Source organism: Nycticebus coucang, chromosome 4, assembly GCF_027406575.1.
Source record: "Nycticebus coucang isolate mNycCou1 chromosome 4, mNycCou1.pri, whole genome shotgun sequence".
Lineage (NCBI taxonomy): Eukaryota > Metazoa > Chordata > Mammalia > Primates > Lorisidae > Nycticebus > Nycticebus coucang.
The window spans coordinates 88,438,999-88,462,538 of NC_069783.1; the positions used below are offsets into that span (position 1 = coordinate 88,438,999).

A 23,540-nucleotide genomic window follows, 5' to 3' on the forward strand; every position below is an offset into this window, starting at 1 on the left:
CAACAGTTTATCTTTTCACCTGTTGGTAGACAAGTATATTATTCCCAGTTTTGGACTATTAAGAACACAGCTGCTATAAACATTATGTATTTCTGCAGACATCTGTTTCATTTCTTTTTTTTTTTTTTGACCGGGGCTGGGTTTGAACCCACCACCTCCGGCATATGGGACTGGCACCCTACTTCTTAAGCCACAGGCGCTGCCCATCTGTTTCATTTCTTCTCAATAAAAACCTTGGAGTGGGATGCCTGAATTGCAAGGTGAAGTGTATATTTACCTTTAAAAGAATCATTAGCCATCATCATTAAGAAGATGAACATTATTTAGCACTATATCAAAAGATGCTTATGAAAAACAGTGTACCTACTTTCATACCTTAAGAACAAATGAGTGACAAAAGCTCAAACGAATAACAAAAGTTTAAACTACATTAACAGTCTTGAAATTTTCATCATTGACTTTTCTTTTTGTTACTGTCAGCCATAATAAAGGTTCCTAAAGATAGTTTTTAAAATATTTTATAGGGAAAAAAATGTATATAACCTTCAAAGGTACGATATGTCTGCTATAATATATACAATTGTCATTTTAAAAGAAAGTAAATCACTCACTTAAATTTTCAGATGTTACCATGAATTCTTCAATTTCATCATCAGAATCATCTATTAAGGGCATGAAGGCATATCTGTATCAAAAACAAGAAGTAGTTTTAGTAGCATATTTAAGTGTACTCAATTTTCAGTTTATATCTTAAGTCATTGTAGGCCAAAAATTAAAAAGAAAACATATTTTAAAAGTTTTTTATAAATTAATGAAAATTATTTTATTCTAAAATAAGCTGGCCAGGCACAGCCACTCATAACTATAATCCTAGTACTCTGGGAGGCCGAGGTGTGTGGATTGCTTGAGCTCAGGAGTTCCAGACCAGCTTGAGCAATAGTGAGAACCCTATCTCTACCAAAAGTAGTAAAACTGGCTGGGTATTAGCTCATCACATGCAGCCTAAAATAAAACTTCCTGAACTTGCCATTCAAGCCTTTTACCATTTTGGTCCTATTCTTCCTTTCCAGCTTTGTCACCCTCCAATATCAACAGTTACTACCAGTCTGTATGCCTCAGTGACCTCCACAGTCCATCATGTCCTTCTCACTAGACCAGAAAATGCACATTCACATTCTTTCCCACCTCAGCCTTTCACTGTCCAGCTCCTTTCCTCACAGTATAACATAAAGGCTGACGTTTCATGGAGACTTCCTCATCCCTCTTCCATCTTCCCCCTGGCTAAGTTTATACACATCTTTTTTCACTGTCTTGCATTCGCTATGCTTACCTCCCTACTGGAATGTATACTCCTTAAAAGGAGGGATTATTTCCCCACAAGCTGCTATCAATGTGTTTCTGACAATATAGATGATTAACAAATGCTTGCCAACTTGAATTTTCCCACGTTGTATACCTCTGATTATTTGCTGATGGTCTCCACAAAAACATTATTACAACAAGGATAAGTGAAAAAAGGAATCTCCAAAATGCATCATCAACCCAGCGTTCCATCCAATCCTAAAATAAGGACAATTCAAACATGAAAAGTGACTTTTCTGATAAACATACAGGTTTCTCATTCAAAGAGTATACAATGACAAGACTAATGCAATTTTCCTAACCAAAAACTCTTCCAAATAAATAAGCACATCTTTTCAAGAAACCTATATTGTTCAAAATGCTTCTAAAAGGCTCTTTAATGTTGTAAATGTTTCCCTTCCCAAAATTTTAGGGTTAACAGAAAGATTTAGAAAACAAAAAATCCAAAACACATACTTAGAACTTAAAGTGGAAAAAACTAAGATGAAGAAAGAAGAAAAAGAAATTCAGAAGATTCAGCCTCTTTTCATTAAATTGTCTCTAAGGCAACAGAAGCTCAGCATTTTCAAAGGGCTCTTCGTAATTATTTATACAGACTTAGAGACTGCCTCCAAATATCAAGCAACCCCCAAAAGAAGGCCTTTTGTATATTCTAAGTCTACAAAATAAACCTTTTAACTAGAGGACGCCCAGAGAACATCTTTCGAGTATCTCTACTGAGGATACCCTCCTAGAAACGGGCCAGACTTCTGGTTTCCAGTTCCATTTAGATACAAAACTACTCAATTTCAAGGTATACAGGAAGAAAAAATTTCCTTTTAAACTACATAGGAAGAGAATTATTTCCAAAGTGTATAAATAGAAATTCAAGAAAAGGGCAAAATAGGTCAATGTAAATAGAAAATCTCCACTAAAATTATCTCTATTTATAGGCATAAATTAAATTCTTCAAAATTTTATAAAATAAAATAATTAAAAATGACAACTATTTAAATAGAAAGACTGTACTTACGGATTGGCATTTTGCAATTCTAAATGTCTTAGTTGTCCACACCATAAATACTATAGAAGCTGAAACACACACACAAAGTCACCTTTGCAGGAATATATAGTATAAGATAATCTATTATAATAAGAAAACATAAATAGCTTACCGAGCACAGCAAAGATCAGAGTATTTGTAAAGTGCCTATATAATGAGAATTTCACTGTGTTCTTTCTTAGCCTCAGAGTCTTCATAGTTTGTGCCAAACTTATAAAAATGTAAAAGGAATTAAGGAAAAACATTTCAAATAGTAATAAATACATTAAAAAAAGAGAATCTTCTGCATTTCTAAAGTTGTTATTGCTAAATACAGTCTCTAAAATTCAAAGCTGACAAAAACAGAAAATGTATCTTAACTAATACTGTACAATGATACTGACTTTATCATAGATTTTTGTCTTACAAGTTATCACTGTCTGAACTAGATAAAGAAGTTTCAAGGAAAAAAACAAACAAAAACGTGTTCCTCCAGTGCCACACCTCTGCCACACAGCATACAGCCGCATCCACACACAATCGAAGCCCACTCGGGTCAGACTCTCTTGACGGATCACATTATGACATGCCATTTGCTTTGTTTTCTTTGGGTGTTTCTTTCTTATTTTACTCTTTTTAGCCTATTGTTTTATTCTCTGATCATAATTAAAGTTATCAAAGGTCATCTATCAATTCTATTTTATCAATTAAAAAACTGAAATATGTCAAAATAAATCTGGACTTACGTAAGGAGAGACTGTTTTTGAAAGACTACTATGGTGGGGGAGGGTTATAGCAGTAGAGAGAGTACTACCACTCTGAGATCTGCGAGTCTCGAAGGTCAGGCAAAAGGGGGCTTTTCCTTTATAGAGAGGAGTAGGCAAGGCTAGGGAGCAGGTGTGGAGAGTGGATGGCTGACCAGACACACTCATCAGGCAGATTCTCAGGAGGGGGCCTCAGGGAAGGCTCTGCATTGGGTTAGGCTGATAGTGGATCCAAGTTTAGGGCCTGAGGCAAGGAGAATGCTTAAAGTTTGGTCTGCCAGTATTCTGTCCAGATTGATCAATGAGTATCAAGAATTCAGCTAATATGAGGCAAAGAAGGGGAAACTGGAGGGTCTCTGCCTGGTCTTGTCACAGGTGAACAAGTAGGCCTCCAGTCTCATCTAAGTCCTATGGGGAAAGAGAGATCTTTGCATAAGTCTTTCCCTATAAATGGTGGGGATTTTCTTTTTTTTTTTGCAGTTTTTGGACAGGGCTGGCTTTGAACCCACCACCTCCGGCATATGGGGCTAGTGCCCTACTCCTTTGAGCCACAGGCACCACCAGTGGGGATTTTCTTAAACTTGATTGTTTTCCAGGAGCACAGACTCAGGTAAAGTTCAACACTGTCTAGTATGAAGAAGTAAAAGCTAGAATTCAAGCCAGATTGCTCTTAAATGAGAGTTCCTTCCTCAGGAGAGACCAACCAGCTCTGCTTAAGAACCAAACACTGAAAATAACAGAGTTGAACAAAAGGACGGAAGTGGCAAGTTTTTAAAATTATAAATACATCATTTATCAAAAACTGCTATAGTTACTTTACCAAAACCGCTTTTATATCTTTCTAAATGAGTTAAAAAAGAAGATCAATTTTTAAAGGCAATAAAACCTCACCAATTAAGACTACTATCAGAATTTTTTAAAAAGCCAAATATACTTTATGCCTTAAACATATCAAGACAAATGCTTCTTCAAACTCTTGACTAAAACCAGTCTTCTAGATTAAAAAAACATGATATTATTTAATAATTCAAAAATTGTTAGCCAAGGAATAAAAAAATCAAAAGGAAATTCCAAACTGCCTAGGCCTCCACTTACCAAGACACTCTTAACTTTAGGTAAGGTTAAAAGCATTCCTCTCATGAAAGGAAAGCAGTGAGGAAAGCAAACAGGCCTCCTCATCCCGCAGTGAGCATCAACGCGAGCAAGCTGCGGCAGCAGGAAAAGGATATCCACCAGCACAAGCCAGAGTCAAGGAGAGAGAGGGGGAGGCTGGCCAGGAGAACAAGGTCAGAATCATTCGCCTGCAGCAAAACAGCAACAAAATAAAATAAAACAAGCAAGCAGAGAAAAGGGGAGGAGAGGCTCCATGAGATAAGCTGTGGCTTTGGAATTTATCAGGCTATTTTTTTTCCTATTGCTTTAGAATTAGAATCTTATAGGATTAGTTACATTAAGTTCACCAAAATCAAAGGAAGCAAGGTCACCTTCAGAAGCAAGCACTCAATCATAAGTGTTTATAGTTCTGCTTTTGCCTGTCGTTTATAATCACTTAGGAAATTCACTTTTCAAACAGAAAGCAGACTTTTCATTTCAGTAATGGAAGTTATCAAGCAGCAATCTGAAAGCAAACTTCATAAATGCAGGCTCAAGCAGAAATAGGTACTATAATTCCTTCCTTTCATCATGAAACACTAACTAAAATCCTTTTCTTTTTATTATTATTTTTTTTTTTTGAGACAGAGCCTCAAGCTGTTGTCCTGGGTAGAGTGCCGTAGCATCACAGCTCACAGCAACCTCCAACTCCGGGGCTCAAGAGATTCTCTTGCCTCAGTCTCCCAAGTAGCTGGGACTATAGACATCTGCCACAACGCCTGGCCATTTTTTGGTTGTAGCCGTTATTGTTGTTTGGCAGGCTCGGACTGGATTCAAACCCGTCAGCTCTGATGTATGTGGCTGGAATCTTAGCCTGTTGAGCTACAGGCACCGAGCCAACCAAATGTCTTTTAAAAGTTTTTCAACATAGAAAAAATGAAACATTATACTTCACTGAGAAGATCAGATTTAACTGTTATTTTATTCAATAAACCTGGATTCCAAACTAGTAGCTCTGAACAAAGTAGACGCCCTTTTTAAGCATGTTCACTCAGAAACTACTCTTTAAATCAGCTATTATTTCTTAATTAGGATCTTCAGATACCTAGAGGATCCATGGATATAATCTAGGAGGTCTTTAACTGCTCCCACTATGTGCAAAACTTTTGTGTAGACCAGGTGTCCAGGTGTGGTGGTTCACACCTGTGATCCTAATACTTTGGGAGGCTGAGGCAGAAGTATCACTTGAGGCCAGGAGTTTGAGCAAGACCAGCCAGGGCAACATAGTGAGACCCCATCCCTTAAAAAATTATCTGGGTAGCCGGGCGTTGGGGCAGGCGCCCGTAATCCCAGCTGCTCGGGAGGCTGAGGCAGGAGAATCGCGGAAGCCCAAGAGCTAGAGGTTGCTGTGAGTCCTGTGACATCATGGCACTCTACTGAAGGCGGTAAAGTGAGACTTTGTCTCTACAAAAAAAAAAAAAAAAAAAAATTATCTGGACATGGTGAGATGTTTCTGTAGTCCCAGTTACTTAGGAGGCTGCCTTTCTCCCAATTCTCTTCTCAGTAAACTTTTATTAGTCCCCTCCCAATTTAAATGCTGCCATCTCTTATGCCAGCGGTTCTCAACTTATGGGTTGTGACCCACAGGAACTGTATTAAAGGGCCGTGGCACTAGGAAGGTTGAGAACCATTGTTTTATGCAGTCTTTCCTGATTTTTATGCCAGCATTAACTCTCCCTTGCTCTTGTTCACATAATACTCTCTGCTGAGCAATTATTATTGCTATATTGCTGCTTATGATACATATGCCTCCTCCACCAGATGGGGATTTTCTTAAATGCAGGTACAATACCTTTTTCAGCACTTAATGTTTGCTAAATTCGATAGAAAAAAATAAAGATAGTCTTTGTTCACAGAGTTGTTAGTTTTTACCTTCTACTAAACTCCTATGCTGAGGTAATGAAAATGCATAACTATACTTCTTTATTGTTATTACAAATTAAAAGAAATCTGATTTTAATGGTACAATAAACTATTATGGAAGGACATAGTAAAGGATATGAACCATATAAAAATGGAGTCAATAACTGCTAAAATAATGTCACCCCAAACAACAGCTAAATGGTTAGCACCCTGAAAGATAAAAATAGGGGGAGAAACCTGCATGTAAAAGTTTCATTACATAAGAACAATTATCATCTAATGAAGAAAAATAATTTATTTCATTACTTCACAAAGCCACAGAAAACATTTTATTTCCTAAGAGAATTGTTTAAGCATATAGAAATTACCTGTTTTGGCAGCAACAAATGTGAACTTGTCAACAACTTATCTGAAGATAGTTAACATAAAACCAGACTATGTAATGGCAAACAAAAAGCATCATGTCCCCAAACTCACTAAGATCAACCATTTCAATCCCTCTCTTCTCCAAACCAAACCTATAGGCAGGACTATTAATAGAAAGAACTCCTGATCCTTCCTGATCGTATTATGAAAGGACACACACACACACACACACACAAAGGTAAAATAAGGGAGAGGAACCACATGGAAGTATAAACAAACTATAGATTAGATATGTATTCTGAGTAATGGTATTTAAAAGTCACTAAGGTGTTAACTATGTAAAATTTTAAATAAATACAATGTATATACTGTATTTATATGTTATATTTATCTTTTCTATTTCTTTCTAGCAAGGATTAATTTCCTGAAAATTATATATACAAATGTAGAATTTTTCATGATTATGTAAAGGTAAAAATAAATATACATGAAGATTAAAAGAGCAGGTGCAGCCAGGTGCAGTGGCTCACGCCTGAAAATCCTAGCACTTTGGGAAGCCAAGGCGGGTGGATTGCTTCAGTTCACAAGTTTGAGACCAGCCTGAGCAAAAGCAAGACCCCGACCCCGTCTCTACCAAAAATCGAAAAACGGAGGCAAGAGGATCGCTTGAGCCCAAGTTAGAGGTTGCTATGAGCTATGACACCATGGTACTCTACCCAGGGTGACATCCTGAGATTCTGTCTCAAAAAACATAAAATGAAATAAAATAAAAATAAAAGAGCAGATGTATCTAAATTGAAGCAGATGCACCTGTTCTTTTAATCTTTTAAAGTTGAACAGAATGTAGATATACCAAAGACAACAGAAGGAAGAAAAAGGCTCTTTAATATTATTGAACAAATGTCCTATTTGAAAAGGTTAGATCAAAATATGTGAAGTAAACTTAGGTGGCAACATATAGATTAACCAATCTGTGCACAGCTGTCTGATTTGTACATCTAATCCAAAAGGCATTTTGAGTAAAATGTTAAGTTTTTTTTAATCCAATAAAATAAAATAGCTTCTTAATCACTCAGTCCTCTACCATTTATTAAGAAAAGCTGAAGCTAGGAATCTAGAGTTCTTTGCAGACAAAGCTACTGACACTTCTCTATAGAGTCCAGTGCTGCTACCCACACGGCCAGAGTCCTCTTCCCCTTCAATATCACTTCCTTCCGGTTCTCCCAACAGTAGAGTCTGCTGAATCCCCCAAATTGCAAGTCCATGACAGTCAAAGAAAACTGACAACCAAATGAGACTTAAAAGAGTGATGAAATACAATGTTTGTGTGCCTGAAGGGTATAATTAACTAAAATCCAGACTCAGCGATGATATTAATGTGTATTGACTGCATAAAGACAAATGTTCTTTATAAACAGTAACCATGAACTTTTCTGGGATGGAGCTAATTCCTAGCATGACTTAAGGTGGAACCTTCACAATCAATCTTATCATTTTAAGAGTACTCTGTGTAGTGTTTCCCTTCCAGAAATATTAAAAAGGAAATAACCAAAGGGAAAAAAAACTCAAACTGCCCCTTTTCATAAATTTCTATCTTTAAAAATTTATCTCAAGAGATACAAAGTAAAATCGCATTGCATAGCAACAACAAAAAGGGGTGGTAGTGGAATTATGTGGTGTTTTACCCCAATGACTCTCATCACGCCTTCAACAGCTGCGAAGATAAGGTAAAGAAGGCCCAGTCCAATCACGCGGTGCATGACTGTTCCTAAACGAGGCCTGGAATGAGGAAAAGGAAACAGAAGAAAAAGAAAAGGCCTGGGTAAGTAAAATGCATCTGAATATAGTAACCTGTACCATTTCCAATACCAGAGAAGTCACTGTCTAATCAAATGGTCTGTTCCCGCACATGATGTACTTTGTTTTAAGAAACAGTGATTACTCCTATAATCAGTAACCTTTTTTTAAGGAAACAGGGATTATTTCCTATAACACATCAGAAACCCAGGGGGATGGGCGGCGCCTGTGGCTCAGTCGGTAAGGCGCCGGCCCCATATACCGAGGGTGGCGGGTTCAAACCCGGCCCCGGCCAAACTGCAACCAAAAAATAGCCGGGCGTTGTGGCGGGTGCCTGTAGTCCCAGCTACTCGGGAGGCTGAGGCAAGAGAATCGCTTAAGCCCAGGAGTTGGAGGTTGCTGTGAGCTGTGTGAGGCCACGGCACTCTACCAAGGGCCATAAAGTGAGACTCTGTCTCTACAAAAAAAAAAAAAAAAAAAAAAAAGAAACCCAGGGGGAAAAAAGCCTCTTCTTGTAGGACCTGAAACTGTACTGATGCCCATGAGGCAAGAGATTGAGGTCACAAAAGTGCCAGAGGAGTTTGCTGCTGAAATCCCAGGAATATAATGAACATAATCCAGAATCAAGGAACTCTTTCTACAGAATGGAAGAGTAGGTTGGTGAAAGCTAGTAAGTGTCTACTTCTAAGTGCCATTCGCAAAGATCATAATTTCATTCTTTCAATAACATTAATTAAAAACTGTTCTGAGATATGTCTTGTAAGAGATGATCCAATTACTTTATGACTTAGGAAGAGAGAATGCAGGATATTAGGGGATGGAACTCCATTTCCTCTCTTCTGATCATTGCCTCTTAATAACCAGGAATACTAATAGAATTTAGTTTTCATTCTTTAAGCTTAAAAGAGTTAAAATATTTCTGACTCTTTAAAAAGATAAAGAGTATTTCATTCTTGAAGCTTAAAAGAGTTAAAATATTTCTGATTCTTTGCAAAAATGCAAACATGGTGATTTTTGCAATTAATAATTTGAAAACAATGGAAATTTCATGACATTTAATAATAAAAAAAAAATTTTTTTTCTTTTTTTTTTGAGACAGTCTCACTATGTCACCTCGGTACAGTGCCGTAGTGTCACAGCTCACAGCAACCTCAAACTCTTGGGCTTAAGGGATTCTCTTGCCTCCGCCTCCCAAGTAGCTGGGACTACAGGCACTGGCCACAATGCCTGGCCATATTTTTTTTTTTTTTTTGAGACAGAGTCTTATTATGTCGCCCCTCAGTACAGTGTTATGGCATCACAGCTCACAGCAATCCCCAACTCTTTGGCTTACGTGATTTTCTTGCCTTATCCTCCTCAGCAGCTGGGACTACAGGCGCCCACCACAATGCCCGGCTATTTTTTTGTTGTAGTCGTCATTGTTGTTTGGCAGGCCTGGGCCAGGTTCGAACCTGCCAGCCCCCGTGTATGTAGCCGGCACCCTACCTGCTGAGCTGCAGGCGCTGAGTCTGTCAAAATTTATTGCACATACATTTCAGGTTATTCAAAAACCTTCTCAGAGTAATTAGAAGAAAAAAATAGTTTTAATTTTTAAGATAGTTATTTTAAAAACAAAATCTAAGTAAAAATTAAAATAACGGTATAGCTCATATTTAAGAATATTTACTTAAAGGATCTAAATTCTGATTCATTATAGCCACCTAACCAGAACCCCCAAATAACCAAAATTGTTACCGCTCTGTCTTTATAAGAGTTTAACAAAACAATCTAACAGTGAAGGGATTCATTCCAAAAGAGCTTGTGCCCTTACCCATTAGCTCAATCTCTCATTCCCTTCCCAGTAACAACAGTGATGCCTGATGTTCATAACCAGCACTATAAGGTACCACAAGATTCCCCAACAAGAGGGCTTCATGTTCTCTATGCTGTGCTAAGACCACGAAAAGCATTTAAGAAGGAATCTCAGTTAAAGTCAAGTGAAAAAATTTCTTAGATAAAATCCTGAGCTCACAAGCATAAATGTAAGCATTCAACGCACATTTGCTGAGTGCCTGCCACGTGCTAGGAAACACGCTGTGACCTTGTGGTCACAAACAAGAAAGCAACATCTCCTGCTTCATGGGGCTCACATCAAGTAGGAGGGACAGACAATAAATACCGATCTACTCATCAAGTGGCAGATGGCATGTGCTATTAGGAATCTTGACAAGGCCATCTTCCCTGGGAGGTGGCAATAGGACGGAGACCTGAGAGAAGTGAAGAAGCAGATCGTGGGCAGGAACCGGGGAAGAAGCCCACAGGCAGAGCCACTTATGGCACTGTGAGGGACCATCTGCTGTGTTTAAGGAATAGGAACAATAAAGCCAGCAGTTTGGAACAGTGTGTTCAAAACAGAAAAGGCCAGGAGATGAGGTCAGAGAAACAGCAGGCACCACGTCAGAACCATGTCAGAAAAAGCCACAGAAGGGAATTTGGATTTTATTGAGTAAAACCAGCAGCAAAGTCACGAAATCTGAGGTATGATTAAAAGGTTCATCTTGGATACTGCTGTACTACAAAAAGACTGACAAGAGCAGAGGCAGGGAAACCCGTGAGAAGCCTGCTGAGGTGGTCCTGGCAGGAAAGACGGTGGCATGACCAGGATGGCAGCCACAGAAGGGACAAGAAGGGCTCAGCCTAGATGTGCTCTGAAGTCAGAGCCATGGGACTGGAGGGGAGGCCTGGAGGTGTGAGTCATGGGGCAGAGGTCTGAGGCACTCCCATGCTGGAGCTCAGGGACACAAGGGAAGTCCAGCAGAGGAGACCGAGAGGAGCAGCTGAGTATTTGAGAGGGACAGAAGATGGACTCCTGGACACCAAGTAGTGCCAAGGCTCCTCAACTGAAGCTGCCCACAGGGCCCTGGAGCAGGGCTGGGCAGGGCCACATAATCTGGCAGAGGAAGGCCATGCAACCTTGAGCAGAGCAGTCTCAATAGAGCAATGTGGCAAGCCTTACCAGGGTGGGTTCAAAATAGAACAAGGGAGGTCAAGGTGCAAGTGCAGACAACTCTCCAGAAAGGTGAGCTGCACAGAGTGAGGAGAAATGGGACAGAAGCAGAGGAGAGGGCCGTGTGGGACCAAAAAGGCTTGGCTTTTTTTTATTTTTATTTTTTTTTAATCTTAATCTTTTTATGGCACCATCAGGAGTAACAGAAAATGTTATTCCCAGTTCCTATGGCACATCCTGAAAAATATACATTTGTATTTATATATTTATATCAGTACTCCACCCTTATCCCATAATTCCACCACCTATTGTAGGTCTTTTGCTTAAAGCAGGAAACTATTCTCTTAGGTAAGCAAATATATTCGGAAACTAGATGAAATAAGGTTAGAGTAACTGGGGACAGTTGGCTGTGGGGGCAGGGGTTAAGTCCAGTATAGGCAGGATGCATCACTGGCGTCCATCAAGGTGGAGGACGGCAGTGTATAAAAAGGCAGCGTCACGCAGGTGGGCTCTGGCGTCCTCGGTCCATTAGGAGATGGCCTTTGCCTCAGGATGGAAGGCTTCCCAGTACTTTGCCAGCTGTTGCTGTGAATACAGGAGTGTCTCAAGGTACTTGATCACATGGTTTTTGAAGTCCTTGGATTTCTCTTTCTTAAACCGTATCACTTCTTTTCGGACCCCTGTTGAAATCCTTTCAAAGTCCCTTTCATACTGAGTCACCCGAGACTCCCACTCTTCGATCTCATCCTTGGCCTGCTGCAGCTTGTCAGGCTTGTGAGCCCACAGCAGCCGAGCCTCAGCCTCCCGCTTCTCCTGCGGTGTGGCTTGAGCATCCTGCCAGCGCTGCCACGTCTTCATGCGTTGGTCAAAGGCAGCCCGGACTATGGCCAGGAGGCAAATGTAGTCACTCAGGAGCTCGGCAAGGAGGAAGAAATCATTGTTGGCCTGTTCCTGGTGGAGCTGCTCAATCTTTTCTTCCACCTCAGCCAGCTGGGAGAGTGCCCGTGACAATGCTGTGTTGTCCTCAGAGCTCCCGAGCATGGCTAGGCTCTTTGTAAACTGGGCCATGTTCACTGCTAGCTCTTTCCTATGGTTGACTAGGGTTTCTACAACAGCATGCAGTTTCCGTAAGCGCTGCTCCTCACACTCTACCTCCTGGAGCTTCTCCTCAAACCAAATGTCTCACTCATTCATCTTGATGGTCATTTTGCTGACTGCATCGGTGGCTTTGTTGAACATCTTGAGTAGACCAGCACCGCTCAGTGTCTGGGTACCCACAGCACGTGGCAGTTCTTCTTTTTCTAAGAACTCTCTGACATCAGGGTCCTGCAACATGGTAGGATGATTCACAATCCTCTGAAGGTACTTTTCTAAAGCAGCTCTCTGCTTTTCAAGAAATTCTGCAGAAGAAGAATCTTCCTTCCCAACTTTCACTTTTGTCATTCCTATTAGGCTTTTCTCAGGTGGAGGAGGGACAATGAAGCCATTCTGAGAGTGTTTCTCTGAAAGCTTCTCATAAAGACCTAGAAAGTCACTAAATCTTCTTTTCACAGCAAACTGTTTACTTATGAACATTGGTAAGCTCATCTGTGTTGTAACTTTATAGGCCACATATGCATTCATACCATCCCCTATCTTTTCAGGATCAGTTATACCGACTGTCAAATCAAATTGGTCTTCCTGTCCTTCTTCCTCTAGCTCCTCATAGCTTGGCTGCGGCTTAGAAGAATTTGTGGCTTTCTGTGGAGGAAGAGAAATGAGCGTTTTGGCCAGCAGTTTCTTCTGATTACTTTGTGTGCTGTCCAGGGATAGCTCCACGGTGGCATCTGCAAAGAGGTCCTGTGGCTCTTGGTCTTGTTCCTCTTGGATACCATTTTCTTTGGAGCCATTGTTGACAGGAAGAAGGGATGTAGTTCTCTTTGGAGACTGGGGCTTGCTTGCTGCAGCGGTGCTGGTGAAAATGTCCTCCCCCTCAATGTCGCTGTCCCCAGCCTCGGGTTCTGACCCCCCAGCTGCCCCCTCGGACTCCGGCTCCAGGCCAGGGAAAGGCGGAGGAAGCCTCTCTGAAGCGCTAGAGCCACCACCACCCGACACCATTTTCCTCCACCAGGCTTGGCTTTTTAAAGACGGTAGAAATAACAAAATGCCAATAGGAGTGACCTGCCAGAGAGGAAAAACTGATGACACAAGGGAAACAGAACTGACTGCCAGAGCGGCATCTCTGACAGACAACTAGGCGCAGAAGAGGGATGGTCTATGCCTTCATGGGGTACACTGCATGCAGTCCAGACATGGGGAAAGTGACAATGTCAGGGACAGGGATGGAGCACAAGCCCCTTCTGAACTTCTACTCCCTCAGGAGAAAGGAACCAAGGCCAGCTGAGAAGGACCACAGCAGGAGTCTGGGGGCCTGAGGCCTGAGGAGAGAGAAGGGCGAATGGTCCTGTGCAGAGAAGGGACATGAGGGAAGCAAGTGGCCAGGAAATCTAGAACAACTGCCCGCAGCACTAAGGGCGCACTTGAAGCTCAGGATCATGAACTGAAAGTGAGCCCAGACAGTATGACCCACTACTCTTTTGGGGCAAAGTCCCCTGCCTGGGTGTGAGCCTGAAGCAGAAGGAAAGCTGGATTTACCAAGGCTGGGGTCTTGGTGCGCTCCCACTAATGGGCACAATGTAACAGTGTATTACACACCTCTTGGGTGCGGGACACAACTACAAAAGGGACTCTACCTAACAAATGCAAACATTGTAACCTAGTTGTTTGTACTTTAACATTAGCCAGCAAAAATAAATAAATAAAAGGCTAGGGTTTGGTTAATAAGGCTGACAAAGAGAAAGAAAAGGCAGGGCTGCAGGTATTAGTGCCTGCTGGACCGAGGGATCTAAGCTAAAGGAAGGAGGGGCATCAAATGGGGAGGGACAGTGGAAGGTAACAGGGTCAAAAGGCCAGAGGCCATATTAAGGTCAAAAATGACTGAAACTGACAGAGAGAATAAACAGGAAAGAGGAGATAAGGGCTGAAAACTGTATTGCTTAACACTGAAGTTGTGAAGAGGGGGCAGTTTAATAATCAGGTCTACAAAATGACCACAGTAGCTGAAATGAGGTCAAAGGCTAGAGCAGGAGAGGTGAGGAAATGACATCAGGTTACTTGAAAGGCCACCCACATGGCGGCTGACACCATAGGGACAAAGCTGAGGAAGAGGACAGTGAAGCAGGTGTTCAGAGTTAAGGGACGAGGGAGAAATCTGAAAGCTCACACGTGACTGCAGTAAGAAGATGCAGAACATGATCCAATCTGAAGGCTTGAGCTTCAGGAATCATAGGTTTTAGGGAAAAAGGAAAAACAAGATCTTAGAGGTGGCTAACGCCTGTAATCCTGGCATTCTGGGAGGCCGAGGCAGGTGGACTGCCTGAGCTCACAGGTTTAAGACCAGCCTGAGCAAGAGCAAGAGCCTGTGTCTAAAAATAGAAGGGTGTGGGCGGCACCTGTGGCTCAGTGAGCAGGGCGCCGGCCCCACATACCGAGGGTGGTGGGTTCAAACCCAGCCTCGGCCAAACTGCAACAACAATAAAAAAAAAATAGCCGGGCGTTGTGGTGGGCGCCAATAGTCCCAGCTACTCAGGAGGCTGAGGCAGGAGAATCGCCTAAGCCCAGGAGTTGGAGGTTGCTGTGAGCTGTGTGATGCCACGGCACTCTACCCGAGGGCGGTGCAGTGAGACTCTGTCTCTACAAAAAAAAAATAAATAAATAGACGGGTGTTATGGTGGGCACCTGTAGTCCCAACTGGGAGGCTGAGGCAAGAGAATGGCTTAAGCCCAGGAGTTGGAGGTTGCTGTGAGCTGTATGATGCCATGGCACTCTACCAAGGGCCATAAAGTGAAACTCTGTCTCTACGAAAAAAAAAAAAAAGCAATGAGGATAAGAAGAACGAGTTTTCTCATACTTACACCCAATGATTCATAGGTGTGAGGAGGAAAAAACCTGCCTAGGAGGGCCCAGCAGAACTAGGGCCCTCAGGCACAGACAGCTGCCAGTCAGAAATGTTGCTGACAGTGTTTAATCCACTGTCTCTTCCAACACTCACATATAATCATAAAAGTATAACTGTACTGTCTAGAGAACAGAAAATGGTTTGAACCAACCAGGCATGGGGCTCACGCCTGTAATCCTAGCACTCTGAGAGGCCAAGGCAGGAGGATTGCTGGGCGTTGGGGCATGTACCTATAATCCCAGCTTCTTAAAAAAAAAAAAAAAAAAAGAAATGGAAAGCCAGGAGTGGTGGCTTATGCCTGTAATTCTAGCACTCTGGGAGGCCAAGGCAGGTGGACCACCTGAGCTCAAGGAGTTCAAGACCAGACTGAGCAAGAATGAGATCCTGTCTCATACAAAAAAAAAAAAAAATAGCCAGGCATTTTGATGGGTACTTGTAGTTCCAGCCACTAAGGAGGCTGAGGCAAGAGGATCGCTTGAGCCCAAGAGTTTGAGGTTGCTATGAGCTATGATGCCACGGCACTCTACCAAGGGTGACAAAGTGAAACTGCCTCTAAAAAATTTGGTTTAAATTTCAAGAATCAGTTTACATTCTAATTATCCTTAAAGTTGGTTATTTATTCATGTAACAATTAAAAAAGTTACTGGAATTCAAATTCAAGGTCTTCATTGGAAGATAGCCAATATGTGGAAATCTTTTAACATCTTGTAATCTTTCTCTAAGGCATTTGTATTATGATACTGAGAAGTTTCCATTTTTACAAGGTCATAACGCAGATGGACTGAATCACCAGCCTGGAGATTCTGTGCTTTTCGACATCACCAGTACTTACTTTACAATGCCATAACCCAAGCTCACGATGATCACAAGGAGGCGAGCCAACGTCCTCTTAATCGCAGATATCAACTCCGCAAATATCAATAAACTTTGGGCTGAGGGAGAAAAAGAAAATAATACACTTTGTTCACATCTAGTAGCTAGCCAGTCAAGGTTATAAACATCAACTGTGTACCTCAGACTAATTGGACGACTTTGACTATTCCAACTGATGTTTGAAAATTTCAGGGAAGAGGGCAGCGCCTGTGGCTCAGTCGGTAAGGCGCCGGCCCCACATACCGAGGGTGGCGGGTTCAAACCCAGCCCCGGCTGAACTGCAACCAAAAAAAAATAAGCCGGGCGTTGTGGCGGACGCCTGTAGTCCCAGCTACTCGGGAGGCTGAGGCAAGAGAATCGCTTAAGCCCAGGAGTTGGAGGTTGCTGTGAGCTGTGTGATGCCATGGCACTCTACCGAGGGCCATAAAGTGAGACTCTGTCTCTACAAAAAAAAAAAAAGAAAAAGAAAATTTCGGGGAAGAGGAATTCAGTCCATATCTATCTGATCAGTTCTACGGGGCACATTTTTTTTTCTTTGGTAGAGACAGAGTCTCTCTAGAGCCCTCGGTAGAGTGCCCTGGTGTCACACAGCTCACAGCAACCTCTAACTCTTGGGCTTACGCGATTCTCTTGCCTCAGCCTCCCAAGCAGCTGGGACTACAGGCGCCCACCACAACGCCTGGCTATTTTTTTGTTGTTGTTGCAGTTTGGCTGGGGCTGGGTTTGAACTCGCCACCCTCGGCATATGGGGCTGGCGCCCTACTCACTGAGCCACAGGCGCCGCCCCACATTTTTCTTTTATCAACCTGAAACCTATCTTCCTGAGCTTCCCTCTGTTCATGTTTTTCCCTTTGAGGCTACACAGAACCCTCTCTCTCCTTGTCCTATAAATATTTGAAAACCGTAACATCTTCTAGAGTACTATTTTCTCCAAGATGCCCTCATTCACTTAAGGTATCTGTTACGTTCCGACTGTGTGGCTATAACAGTAAAAGAGACACCTTGATCCCTGCCTTCATGGAGCTTGTACTCTAGTTAGGTCAAGTAAATATTAATAGAATTTAGCATGGTAAATAGAATTTAAGTGCTAGAAGTATCATAATATCCACTACTGTGGGTGGAAATAGTCTACATCTGGTTGTTCAAAACAGTAACCACTGGTCAGCTACTGAGCATGTGGGTACAAATGAGGAACTGAATTTTAAATTTTATTTAATTTTACTTAATTTAAGCAGCTAAATGTGGCTTGTAGTTACTATCTAGGACTGCTCTAGACTGACAAGACAAGCGAAAGCCTGCATGAACTCTAGATGTGGCTGCATGCCAATTTTCAGCTCAGACTCCTCCATCTTGTCCACAAGAAATCACAAGAGATTTTGTCAAATGCCTTTAAGAGTCCAGCTATAGTAAGTTTGCTACCCCTTTCTAACTGCCAACCCAGTAGCCCAGAAGAAAGAAATCTATTCTTAATATACTCCTATTAGGTCCTAACAACCACTGTTTCTCACTCCTTTAGTAACTTTTCTAAATTCAGTACTTCCAAAACCAATAAATGCTGAGCAAGAGAGCCCATGTTACAGAATTCCCAGCTGGGAAGATCAGAAAGGACATCAGGCTCAGGCCCAGTCTTCTGGCGCCTCTCCCATTACAAAGGACTCCTCAAAGTCACTGGCAAGTGAGAGTCCAGGTACCTCTTCAAGCCCCTTAGTGCCACCTCAGACAGGGGGCTTGGATTCCCTGAGGATGGCAAATGGCCTCTCTTCATGGATCTCAGTTTTTTGTTGCTCCTCACTAAAGTTCATGCCACCCTTTACCCTCACTAGACAAAAGATCAACACCACTAACAGCAAAGAGTGGAACTGCCTTCTCTGACTTCCAAGAATGCTTCAATCCTAAGCAGCAGACCTACCCTTCCTTGGTTATCTAGTTTGGAGTACATGCACACACACATAAAAATCATAAAAAATTCTTGCGGTATGGTAATACCTCTAATATGCATCACTGGATGTTTGCCTTTTCTTTATTCTCTGGTATATATTCTTTTAAACTTTTTGTTGAGAAATTTCAAGTATTTCCCAGCAGAGAGAATAGTATGATGAATTTCTTTCTTTCTTTTTTTTTTTTTGTAGAGACAGAGTCTCCCTTTGTCACTCCCAGTAGAGTGCTGTGACATCACAGCTCACAGCAACCTCCAGCTCTTGGGCTTAGGCGATTCTCTTGCCTCAGCCTCCCGAGTAGCTGGGACTACAGGTACCTGCCACAATGCCCAGCTATTTATTTGTTGCAGTTTGGCTGGGGCTGGGTTTGAACCTGCCACCCTCCGTATATGGGGCTGGCGCCCTACTCACTGAGCCACAGGCACTGCCCAGTATGATGAATTTCTATGTACTATCACTCAGCTTCAATAATTACTGACATTACACCAAATTTGTTGGCACAACCAAGCCCTTTGAAAACCTGTACCAAGATCATTTGTAACTAATCCCTCAGATGCGCACTCTTTGGCACTTTTAACCCTTTTGAGCTATCTCCCTTTCTAAAGGTTCAGAGGTGGAGTTGTACCTTACTTCTCTGGCCTTCTTGAAATCTACCACCTAGAAGTCTGGGGCACACACCTGAGCATGCCCAACTGCATGCCCTCCCTGCTACGTTCCATTGCGCAAACTGTGAGGGTGCCTCAACTGGTCATATGAAGATATTTGCAAGGTGAAAGAAAAAACACAAGAAGTTCCAGGCACCATCCAGTCCAGCATCATTGGTTTTACTCCCCATAACCAAATTTCTTTCCGTTTTCTTTCTTTTCTTTTTAGAAAGAAAAGGGAAAAGATGATGGAGGAAGAAAAGGAAAAATGTTAAAAAAGGACTGAAGTCTGCATGTCCAGAACTTTGTGTTCCTTTAATCCCAGTTGAACCTTAGGAAATGGGAATTTTCTTTTTCCCAGGAGGAAACTGAGGGGAAAGTTAGCAAGAAGGAAAATAGAAAATGAAGAGAACACACATGCTAGCCCAGATCAGAGTCCTACTCTGACATTCTCTTTTTGGCTTCCCTCCTATTCATCTACAACATGGCCATTTCCAAACCACTGTATAGAGGGGGGTCGGCCTCCCACAGTGCTGCTCGCAAGTACTAGGAAACTCTTAGGTCATCCAGTATTTATAGAGATAGTCAAAACTTACTTGACAGTCCAGTGCTGTTGAGGTTTTGGTATTCAGAATAAAAAACTGCTTTTTCAAGCATTCCTAGGAAAATAACAGCTGCAATCCAGAACTGGATTCTTAATATATCCTTCCAATAACAAGCAGACCACATCAGCCAGAGTATGCCATATAATATATAAACAATACACATCACCATGTAAAACTGTAGGAAGAGAAGCAATTTTAGTCAGTTAAGCCTTTTGATCATTTAAGAGCTGGTGTTTCTACATTCAAGTATTGCATCCTTCATTTTCTAGTTAACTCTTGAAACAGAAATAGAGGGTATGTCAAAGAATTAGCTACTAAGGGATTATTACCACCAAGCTCTTAATACTTAAAAATTTTTCAATTAGGATACAAAATCCATTTTTAAAAAAGGAAAAAAAAGATGAGAAATACTTACAATCATTAGAGGCCAATCTGATGCAGAGATATATCCATGAGGCCCAGACATAGAAAGAGAAACTGGTAACACAGGGACAGAGAAGAAAGGAAAGGGTTGATTAACAGCCAGTCTTTCCTTAAGTCTTTAAAATATAAGCTTATGTCCCAGAAGGCTCCAAGGATATAAACCACACTAATAAATACCGAATTTGTTCATAGCACGCACAAGATACCAGACTATTAGCAACTGTTTGATTATGTGATCTTATCAAAGACACATTTTACTATAAGATCGGACAGAAACTCTAAGACTACTGAAAAACAGGGAGAAGACCTAAAATCCCAGCACTCTGGGAGGCTGAGGTGGGTGGACTGCTTGAGCTCAGGAGTTCGAGATCTGCCTGAGGAAGGGTAAGACCCTGTCTCTACTAAAAATAGAAAAACCACCTGGGTGGGCGGTGCCTGTGGCTCAGTGAGTCAGCCAGCCCCATATACCAAGGGTGACAGGTTTGAACCCGGCCCGGCCAAACTGCAACAAAAAAATAGCTGGACACCGTAGCAGGTGTCTATAGTCCCAATTACTCGAGAGACTGAGGCAAGAGAACTGCCTAAGCCCAAGAGCTGGAGGTTGCCGTGAGCTGTAATGCCACAGCACTCTACCGAGGGTGACAAAATGAGATTTTCTCTCTAAAAAAAAAAAACAAACAGAAAGTTAGCCGGGTGTTATTGTGTGTGTGTGTGTGTGTGTGTGTGTGTGTGACTATAGTCCCAACTACTGGGGAGGATGAGGCTAGAAGATCTCTTGAGCCCAAAAGTTTGAGGTTGCTGTGAGCTATGATGATGCCATAGTACTCTATCTAGGTTAACAAAGTAAGACTTTGTCTCAAAAAAAAAAAACAAAAAAAAAAACATATATATATGGGGAAAGTATTTTAAAAGTATATTAAAAGTATACAAAGTATGGGAAAAATTATACAACATTGGCCTGAGCAATAATTTTTTGGATTTGACCCCAAAAGCACAGGCAACAAAAGCAAAAATAGGCAAACGGGACTACATCAAACTAAAATGCTTCTGCACACCAAAGGAAACAACAGTATCCAGAGACAGCCTACAGATTGGGAGATATTATCTGCAAGTCATATATCTGTTTCTGATAAGGAGTGAATGTCCAAAATGTATAAGAAGTTCAAACAGTATTGTACCCTCAATGAATCCCCAACAATAAAAAAAAAAAAAGAGAAGTTCAAACAGCTTAATAGCAAAACACCCAATTAAAAAATGAGGAAGGGACTTGAATAGACATTTCCCAAAAGACATACAAACGGCCAGCAGATTTATAAAAAATGTTCAACATCACTAATCATTAGGGAAATGCAAATTAAAATTACAATGAGATATCATTTCACAACTGTCAGAATGGCTCTTATTAAAAAGATGACAGATTCCAAGTATTGGTGAGTATGTAGAGAAAGAGAACTTGCACACTGTTGGGGGAAATGTAAATTAGTACTGCCATTATTACAGAAAACAATATGGAAGATCCTCAAAAAACTAAAAACAGATACATTGTATAAAAAAAAAAGAAATATCATTATGAACCAATAATCCCACCACCCAATATTTCCCCAAAAGATGTGAACTCAGTTTGTTGAAGAGATGTCTGTTTCTCCAGGTTAACTGCAGCACTATTCACAATAGCCAAGTCATGGAATCAACACAAATCTCCATCAACAGAGGAATGCATAAAGCAGATGTCATATATATACACAGTGGAATACTACTCAGCCTGTTACAAGAAGGAAATGTTGTCATGTGCAGCAACATGGATGAAAATGGAGAATGTTATGCTAAGTGAAATGGAGTCAGGCACAGACAGACAAATACCACACATTCTTGCTTGTGTGTGGAATCTAAAACAACCGAACTCACAGATGAAGAGGGTAGAACATGGTTACAGAGGCTGAGGGGAGAAAGGCATAAGGATTATAGTTAAAAGGTAAAAAACAAAATTTCAGAAGCCAAGCTTGGTGGCATAACCCGTAGTCCCAGCTACTTAGAGGCAAGAGGATTGCATGAGCCTAGGAGTTCTGAGTCCAACCTGGGCAACCCAGCCAGACCCTGTCCTGAGTGAATGAATAAGCAGGCAAGCAAGTACACACTAAGGGATGTACCAGACACTGAGCCTGCTGGGGGCTTGATCTTGAATTTCTCAGCCACCACAACTGTGAGGAAATAAATTTCAGTTCTTCAAAAATTACCCAGTATCAGGTATTTTGCTATGGCAGCAAAAACAGACTAATTTAGCAGTTAGCAGAATGGTACACAGGTCCCTGCTTCCTCTCTCCGGCATGGATGCCCTACTTCACATTCTTCCAGAGCCCCCAGCACTAGCTTCCCTCCATGGGCCAGGCAGTGCAACTGCTCTACACCTTCTCTGCAGCAATGCTCATCTTGCTCACTGGTTTCTGCACCCTCCCTAGACTGGGCACTCTTCAGAGACAAAACTTGGCTTCACCTCTGTATCCCCAGCAGATGAATCAGAGCAACATGCAAGCCCCCAGGACCTTCATATGCTGTTGGGTTACTCTTGGCCCAGCAGATAACCACTCTGGAAGACAAAAGCCAAATACGTGAAAGTAATTATTCCCTTAAAAACTACTGATTGTTGAGCCCACTCAGTGGCACTAAGAAACTACAGCTTAATGAGACACAGAAGGTCTACCTCATAGATGATGGAAGCCATAGCTGGGAGACATGCTACTTCTACTCGTAGATTAGACAGAGCCTTTGTAATAAAAGTTGTCAAATAATAAAAAATTTTAAATTGCTGATGATGGCCATTTCCAAGAAATACAGAATAACATACAACCTACTTCAAATACAATTAAGATGTTGACTACCCATTTCTACATGTCAAAAAAAAAGTTGTTGGGCGGCACCTGTGGCTCAAGGAGTAGGGCCCCGGTCCCATATGCCGGAGGTGGCGGGTTCAAACCTAGCCCTGGCCAAAAAAAAAAAAAAAAACCCCCCCCAAAAAAAAGTTGTTAATCTGAAAGGACAGAGAATATAACCCACTAGGAAGTTTGGAATTTTAAAAATTTATTTATTTATTTTTTTTTTAAGATAGTGTCTGTCTGCTAGACTAGAGTGCATCACAGTTCACTGCAACCTTAAACTCCTGGGCTCAAGCGATCTTCCTACCTCAGGCTCCAGAGCAGCTGGGACTAGAGGTGCATACCAGCAAACCTGGTTAATTTTTCCTTCTTTTTTTTTTTTTTTTTTTTTTTGTGAGACTAAGTCTCACTTTCTTGCCCCCGATAGAGTGCCACGGTTATCATAGCTCACAGCAACCTCAAACTCTTCAGTTCAAGTGATTCTCCTGCCTCAGCCTCCCAAGTAGCTGGGACTGCAGGTGCCTGTCATGTCTAGGTATATTTTTAGAGACAGGGTCCCACTCTTGCTCAGGCTGGTCTCGAATTCGTGAATTCAAATGATCCACCTGTCTTGGCCTCCCAGAGTCCTGAGATTATAAGCATGAGCCACCATGCCCAGCCCAATTTTTCTATTTTTTTATTGAGACCAGGTCTTGTTCTTGCTCAGGCTGGTTTCTTGCCTCAGCCTCCCAGAGTGCTAGGATCACGAGCCACTGCACCTGGCCTTGAAAACATATTTTAAATTAAGAGTAAAATTTTCCATCTATAAAAAAAATATTAGTGTTAAGATAAGCATAAAGTTTTAAGTCCCTAAAATATCTTTTGAGTTTGTTTTTTTTTT

General features: G+C 41.6%; 2 protein-coding genes across 4 annotated transcripts in view; both read right to left on the minus strand.

The window, feature by feature from the left end:
- Window positions 1–23,540, minus strand: part of TMEM87B (transmembrane protein 87B) — a 61,492-nt gene that overhangs the window by 21,654 nt on the left and 16,298 nt on the right. For 2 of the 3 annotated variants that reach the window (XM_053589006.1, XM_053589007.1), the window contains exons 7-15: window positions 19,783–19,844; window positions 19,359–19,542; window positions 16,141–16,240; window positions 8,214–8,307; window positions 6,299–6,372; window positions 2,517–2,623; window positions 2,375–2,433; window positions 1,457–1,560; window positions 612–685 (exon numbers count right to left, since the gene is read on the minus strand). In XM_053589006.1, coding sequence (XP_053444981.1) covers window positions 612–685; window positions 1,457–1,560; window positions 2,375–2,433; window positions 2,517–2,623; window positions 6,299–6,372; window positions 8,214–8,307; window positions 16,141–16,240; window positions 19,359–19,542; window positions 19,783–19,844 — 858 coding nt within the window. Of the gene's footprint in view, window positions 1–611; window positions 686–1,456; window positions 1,561–2,374; window positions 2,434–2,516; window positions 2,626–4,376; window positions 4,449–6,298; window positions 6,373–8,213; window positions 8,308–16,140; window positions 16,241–19,358; window positions 19,543–19,782; window positions 19,845–23,540 lie in introns of all 3 variants that reach the window. The other variant, XM_053589008.1, reaches the window with a different exon arrangement.
- On the minus strand, window positions 11,544–14,603 carry LOC128583401 (sorting nexin-1-like). The gene is given in 3 exon segments (XM_053587610.1): window positions 11,544–13,055; window positions 13,142–13,427; window positions 14,465–14,603. Coding segments are annotated over 3 exon segments (1,641 nt in total). The 3' UTR covers window positions 11,544–11,839.